This window comes from Ruditapes philippinarum, unplaced genomic scaffold (genome assembly GCF_026571515.1).
Source record: "Ruditapes philippinarum isolate M1 unplaced genomic scaffold, ASM2657151v2 ctg2525_1_1_1_1, whole genome shotgun sequence".
Taxonomy (NCBI): Eukaryota; Metazoa; Mollusca; class Bivalvia; order Venerida; family Veneridae; genus Ruditapes; species Ruditapes philippinarum.
The window spans coordinates 116,490-124,395 of NW_026866851.1; the positions used below are offsets into that span (position 1 = coordinate 116,490).

Here is a 7,906-nt window from a genome sequence, read left to right on the forward strand (position 1 = left end):
ATGATTGTCCATATTGGGTATAAGACCCCTATTGATTTTGGGGTCAAGTTCAAGGTCGATTTTACCTTAAAACTGAAAACAGTTACCGCAAAATAACTTAAGTATTGATCAACCTACAGCTGTAAACTTTTATAGGATGAACAGCCATGCCAATACATGACGCCTACTGATATTTTAGGGTTACAAGGTCAGGATCAAAATGATCTTTACACTGAAAATTGTGGTTTATGGAGCATAACTTAAGTTCGTTCCATTTGGCTCTCAGTATTCAAACTTTATAGGATGCTTGTCAATATTGAGTACAAGAACCCTATTAATCTTTGGCTCACAAGATTAAAGGTCAAGGTCACTATAACCTTAAAAGTGAAAACGGGTTTCGCTCAATAACTTAAGTATTTATCAACCTACAGCTGTAAAATTTTATTGGATGAACAGCCATGTCCAATTCATGACCCCTTTTGATTTTAGAGTCATAAGATCAAAGGCCAGGGTCACAATGACCTTAACACTGAAAATTGTGGTTTCTGGAGCATAACGCAAGTTCCATTTGGCTTACAGTGTGGATGATTGCCTATGTTGAATAAAATATCTATATCTATATTGGGGTCACAAGGACAAAGGTCAATATCAAATGATCCTAATATTGTTAACAGTTTTACAACTTTAAACTTCATAGGATGATCACTTATATTGAGTACAAAAATTATATGCTCTAAACATTGCTTATATTATGTTATACCCCTGGCGTCTTTCCGTCCATCTGTCGTAGCATTTTTACCTTGATGGAAACAGCAACTGTATATATATATCGTGATTCAAAATTGGCTTAATGGCTAAATAGCTATAATGATGTTTTTTTTATATTCAATCTTTATCAATATTTATGTTTTTTCTGGTGTTTTGCATCGACCATAACAATACATGTAAAGTGATCCCTCGGAAGCATTTATCACAACAAAATTACATGAAAATTGCAGACACAGTTTGATTAAGTCTGTATATGAGGGATAATGAAAAAGTGCAACATCCCTCACGCCCCTAGCAACGGCTTGCGTGGTACTCTATTCTCAACTGGTATCAATGACCCCGAAGGATCAGAACAATATAACAAAACTGAAGTGAAGTACGGGGCAAATTTTACAGCTGCCACACTGCACTTGACACCTACTGTTGTACAGAATAAAAATCTGGAAAGAAAGTGATCCCTCGGAAGCATTAATCATAACAAAATAACATGAAAATTGCATACTCGGATCGATTGAGTCTATACATGAGGGATAAACACTTACCTCTATCAGAAAAATCCTAAATCGCGTATTCAGAAGACATAATTCCTTCATGCTTTCGTATTTGGTAGTGTGCTAGCTAACTTCCCTGGTTTAATGTTTTAGAAGTAGACCCCATTTTGAGACAGTAATTTGCAACTATATTTGGGTATGAAGGTTTTTCAATGTAATAAAATAAAGAACACTTATTTGTCCGAACGATTTAACATGTTGTGAATGAATAATTCATTTTGTAATATAATGTCTTAAATTTTACGTAGTTCTGTATCATCCATCATGATTTTTTAACAGCTATATTTCTGTCCGTTAGAAAACTAATAAAAGTTCAGTTTATCTAATTGCATTTTGTCTCTTAATTTTATAGGTACATTATGAAAGGACAATTATGTTGCAGCTTTTTGAGACCTACTAGAATAGTATATATTCCGCGTATTTATCTATGGTTTTATTTGTTAAAACCTTTCAAGCGTAATCATATAACATAAGCTTAATACATGTAATATGTTAAGCTATTTTCATTTAGATCTATATTGCGTAATTTTATGAACTGTAAAAGGATTTATATCGGTGTTTTCAAGTTTGTTTTATGTTTTTTAATGTTTCGAATTTGCGGTTTCATCATCTGGCGGAAACATCACAAACTGCTGATATCTAACCTAAAAACCGAGTAACCAATCATAAACATCAATCGATATCTTGTCAACCAAACTTTTCAGTGATTAACAATAATTTTATTACAATAGACAATTTTGGGTACATGACAGTAACATAGAATTATCCTAATCATTTCCTCTGAACATTTTCTTATAGGACAAAACCAAGTTACATCAATTGATGCGGAATAAATGTTGTTTTCATTAAATGAAAGAAAACACTTACTTACGATGCAGAGTGTTAATGTTCTGGGTGATTCTGTATCATGATTCTTTAGTGAAGAAATAAGCGAGTGCATATGACTACTTTAACTACGTCCGTACTTGCCAAACTCCTCGCTTCGTTTATGTCACACTTCGGTCAAGCAAACCGCTATAATTATAGTTTGTAGAGCCTTGTCATTCTGCATGTCTGCATGTCTATCCGTCTTACAAACTCTTTATTCACACATCAATTTAAAAGCAGCATGTTTCTAAACTCATGCTAATTTTCATGAACATTTTGAAAATGTATTCAAAGGTAAAATAAATTGTAAACTGAACAAAGAAAGTTATTTATACATTGTAAACGGCACTGACAAACCATCTGTATTGATAAATGATTTAAATATGCACAAGAGCAATCAGTGATCACATGTGTCGCCTCATGATGGCCAATTTCATGTTGGGATAAATTTTGTGACAGACGGACAGACAGACGGACAGTGCACAACTAGACTTGGTACTGATCATTCCTGTAAAGTTTGGATAAAATTGCACCAGTAGTTTATGAGGAGTAGTCCGGACAAGCTTTTGCGTATCTGGCAACACACAGAAAAATACACCTTTTTATCAAAGGGCCATAACTCAACCAAAAATCATTCAACCGGAAAACCCGTGCAATATGCGCAAGGACTTGAGCTACAGATCAATCCTGTAAAGTTTCATTGAAATTGCATTAGTGGTATAAAAGAAGTAGTCTGGACAAACTTTAAAAATAAAAAATTATTAAAGGGCCATAACTCTGACAAAAATCATTGAACCGGAAAATGCTGACAATGTGCACAACTAGACTTAGTACTGATAATTCCTGTAAAGTTAAGATAAAATTGCACCAGTAGTTTATGAGGAGTAGTCCGGACAAGCTTTTGTGTATCTGGCAACACACAGAAAAAACACCTTTGCCAAAAATCATTCAACCGGAAAACCCGTGCAATATGCGCAAGGACATGAGCTACAGATCAATCCTGTAAAGTTTCATTGAAATTGCATTAGTGGTATAAGAGAAGTAGTCCGGAAAAACTTTAAAATTAAAAATTATTAAACTTAAGGGCCATAACTCTGTCAAAAATAATTGAACCGGTAAATGCTGACAATATGCACAATGTCATGTTGGGATAAATTTTGTGACAGACGGACAGACAGACGGACAGTGCACAACTAGACTTGGTACTGATCATTCCTGTAAAGTTTGGATGAAATTGCACCATTAGTTTATGAGGAGTAGTCCGGACAAGTTTTGTGACGGACGGACGGAAAGACAGACAGACAGACAGACGGACAGACAGACGACGGAAAAGTGATCCCTATATGTCACCACTACCCGTAGAGGCGACACAAAAAATAACACTCACTGCGTAAGTGACCAATAGAAATATTGTGATAAATTATGCAAAATCAGTTATAAATCGCACATAATATGTACATTGTCAATTGAATATTGAACTTCCTTTACTTTTCTTAAAATCTTAATTAGTATATTTTCTCAAGTTTGATTTAAAAAACCAAGGGCCCGTAAGGCAGCTTTAATTAAGCCGTAGAAAATTTTACAGCATGTTTTATAATGTGTTATTAAAGGGATACACAGGCAAATGTTCATTTCTTTTTTTTTAATTTTTCATACATTATTCTGTAAATGTCCTCAAAAAAGATACACTGGGCGGTCACAGGAATGAAACTTTTCTCCTCATAAATAATAAAGTGGTGATCTCCTTACTTGACCCATGTGGACCAGGCTAAAGCATAAAGATTTCACAATAGTTGTCACAGCAAACTCTGGAAACGTTACAGAGCATGTTAAATGGATGACTTATACTTGTTTCAATCAAACAATATCCACAATATCTATTATTGTAACTTCCAGGCTTTGCTCAAGTCACATGACTTGTTTTAAAACTACTCTGTGATTCTGTCGGTGCCTAGATTTGGTTCAACATATATTGATGTATTAACACTTTAAACCAAACATATATAGAATTTATACAGACATTCATGCTGAGACTTTAAAAAATGTCATTATAGCTTGATTTGAATACATAAAATAATTTTCATATTTTTGTCACTAATTTATCTGAGTATCCCTTTAACGTTCGCTGCTTATCATCGCATTTTTTTTTTGAAATCCACTACTTTACATAGAATATTTTTAACTAAAGTTTTGACAATTTTGTAACATATTTTTTATTTATTTCTTGCAGAAAACCTCGGGTTAAACTGCATCTTTTTAGTTATTATAATTATGCAAATTCATACTGATACTGCTTAGTTAGATGTTAAATGATGAAAGTATAAATATATAAAACTTTTATTATGTTTTGTATGCATTTCCCTTATTTCATTAAATCAATTTTTATTTCAACGTGGAGTCATCACTGCAAAAGAGACAATCTTGATATTTACAAACGATATAAAAACGATATAAAAACGACGGTAACAAAATGAAATTGTATGAATTACAATATAATCATTACGCAGCTAGGGGTGACGCTGTTAAGGTAGGCCTACAGTCATTTTCCGTGAAATATAGTTTTCTCATCGTTTTTTATTTCAAAACGGATTGAAAAATATATATCAATCAATATCTACCCTACCTTACCTGTTTGAAACAGTTGCTCCAAAACACATATTTGTCTGCATACTTTTTTGCTTACATAGAATTTAAGTCGTACACTGACTGCATTTTATTGATATAATCTTTTTACCCAAATGATTTTGTAATATACTCTTTATTGTAAGTAAGTAATCCAACAAAATTGACATTATCTCAATCGACATCATTATTATTATGTGCGTTAAATCTTACATGCGACTAAAATTGTTATTTAAAGGCATGCGAAAATTTTTTAATACCATTAACATATGAGAAAAACTCATTGGTTTTTAACATCATTTTTTAGTTTTAAATTGGCGTTAACGTTAAGACGTAATGATGTACGTTATTTTAATCCGTCATGTTCGATGATTACCTAAATCTATGCATCAATTCTATCATTATTTGTACTGATCCATTGTAAGCGACTGTTAAAGATATATACTAATACTTTGCTCAAATATGATACTAAAATATTGATTGTTTATACATAGTCTCTTTGTTAATATAAAATGAATATGTTTTAACTTCGCACAACACACATATGTTATCTTTATCTTTAAGATATAGTTTGTTATTCTATTATTTAAATTAGATATAGTTTGTTATTCTATTATTTAAATAAGATATATTCAGTACGAATTTCATAGATCTCAACAAATTTCTGTGAAAAAATATTTTACTAAATGATGAGCACAGTATATATTTTAACACTAAAAGCTTAAAAATATGTGTCATATGTTGCGGTTCGGATCGGAATATCCGTCCCGAGGTGACCCGTCCATTGGGCGCTAACGAGGCTTGCCAAATTCCAAATTCCCCCAAAAGCTGAAGCTAAATTTGGTTTGAATAAGGATGTTGTAATGATTTCCTAAGTCAATATCACGTGTCCGAATTTTTATTTCAATAAAATAGTTTGGCAGAGTTCATATCAAATTATTTCTCCAAGGATTATCAACGTCATTTTACACCAAATCGCAACGGTTTAAGTATATTTTCGGGAAGAAATGGGAACAATATGTCTAAGATAGGACACATAAGCCGACTGTCGATGGTCGACGCTTTTGTATACCCCGTTAAAAAGCTGGCCAATAAAGAAACAAAGACGCATATTATCATTCCAAGTCCCGTGTACCACTGGTAAGACATTCGGTAAAAGTCGTAAAGAATTGGTTCCTCTGTTATTGTAGAAGAACCGGTTACAATTGGTGCCAAAGTTGTTACTGGCGGATACTTGTCTATCGTCGTCCAGTTACACGCCAATGTGTATGTCGGCAGAGGTTTATATCCGGATGGCTTCTCAATCAAGGCGCCAAGTCCTAACCAGCACATAAAGGCTAAAGATGCAAGAAAGCCAATGGGTGCACCATATTTGTTTGTCCATGGGAATATCATTCCGGCGACGAAGAGACCAAAGATTGGTCCAGCGGTGATAGAGTACATACTGTATGAGAACTGGAGGATCAAACCGGAGAATCTAGAAATCAGTACGGCTACACCGAACTGTATAACTCCAATAACAACAACTAGTGCTTTAGACATAAAAATGCCATGTTTCTTCACAACAGATCCGCAACAAAATGGTTTGATGAAATCTTCCATCAGAACGGCTGACATGGCATTGAGACCTGATGAGATAGTACTTAATCCTCCACTAAAGACACAGGCTATGAACACCCCTGAAAGCCCCGGTACCGTCCCCAATGTGTCTAATACAAACAACGGTAGTAGTTGGTCAATTTTGTTTACAATTCCAAACTTCACTGGGTGGCATTGGCTGTAAAATGCAAACATAACCACGCCTATTAACACGGTCAATGTCACAATCAAAACAAGTCCTGGAAAATTCAACCACATAGCTACCTGAGCACGTCGAAGAGTGGGAAGAGAACACGCTCTCTGGATTTGCGCTTGATTAATACCGTAAAGGTACAACCAGAAAAACGATCCGCCAATTGCTACAGTCCACACACTGTGTCTTGTTTTCGGGTCAAATGAGAAATCATCAAATTTTAGTCGCCCATGATCGTTAGCAATGTCCCATGCGTTGGAGAATCCCCCGGTAGCCTTTGTTCCTTCAATAAGAACTACAAGAAGCCCAGCTAGCATTATACTAAATTGAAGACTGTCAGTCCAAAGCACGGTTTTCAAACCGCCAAGTGTTGTATACAACGTGCACACGGCCGCTGTGCCAATCATGCAACCCCATAATGAGACTCCGGTCACAGCTTCGAATGCTAACGATGGTGCGTACAGTACGAATCCCATATAGACCACAGTTTGTATCAGGAACAAGATAGAAGCAATTGTTCGGGTAACTTTTCCAAATCTCATCTCTAAGTATTGGAAACAGCTGGTTGTGTTCAGCCTGTAGAAAACTGGTAAGAAGATATGTGCAGCACCGGCAGTTGCTATGAGCATGGCGACAGTAATCCAGTAAAACATAGTTCCATTCGTATAGATTTCCGAAGGCGTCCCTAAGAGCATTAACGCGGATAGAAATGTCGCTGATAGCGACAAGCTTACTGGAATAGGGTGCATCTTTCTACCTCCAAGATGAAAATCTTCTGTCTTTTTCTTGTTTCTATCCTTATATGCATGGTAAAATCCTATAGCGGCAGAAAAACAAAACATCAAAGAAAACAGAACATAATCAAGAGAGCCAAATGTGCGTTTCTGTCCAGTCTCAATGCTATATCCGTCAGCCATTCTTCTTTTTCTTTCGTTACAGTTTTTCTATATAATGTTATTTCCTTTTTAAATGAAAATACATTTCAACGAAGCAAATATGCGTATATTATTGAATAGATTGCGGTGCGCGTTTAAGCGTTGAGAGCCCAATGAAGAAAATCGTACACTGGAAACACTTTTGGTCTTTATATGTCTATTTTTTTTGTTGTATGCTTACTTTTAAACCCGAATTAACTGATGTATGTTAATTTGTTGAATTCGTGCGAGTCCATTTTTTTAAAAACTTATTACAGTATAACGATATTGCTTACTGTAGTGTGTCATGTTGATCTGAATTTTTGGCGTCTCCTGTCAATTGATAAATAGTTTTGACAAAAGACGGTCATCGTTTTTTTTCCGGTCAGAGACGTTAAAACTAAACACATTTT

The 7,906-nt window shown here is 34.8% G+C and overlaps 1 protein-coding gene across 1 annotated transcript; it reads right to left on the reverse strand.

Annotated features, from left to right (window-relative positions):
* Positions 1–5,747: 5,747 nt before the first annotated feature.
* LOC132734011 (sodium-coupled monocarboxylate transporter 1-like) lies at positions 5,748–7,609 on the reverse strand. The gene has a single exon (XM_060720714.1). It carries the CDS (start codon positions 7,494–7,496, stop codon positions 5,748–5,750), a length of 1,749 nt encoding a protein of 582 aa, XP_060576697.1. The 5' UTR covers positions 7,497–7,609.
* Positions 7,610–7,906: the final 297 nt, after the last annotated feature.

Bases quoted from the DNA above. Each gene is read 5' to 3' on its own strand.
- LOC132734011 (XM_060720714.1), bottom strand. From the start codon at position 7,496: ATGGCTGACGGATATAGCATTGAGACTGGACAGAAACGCACATTTGGC.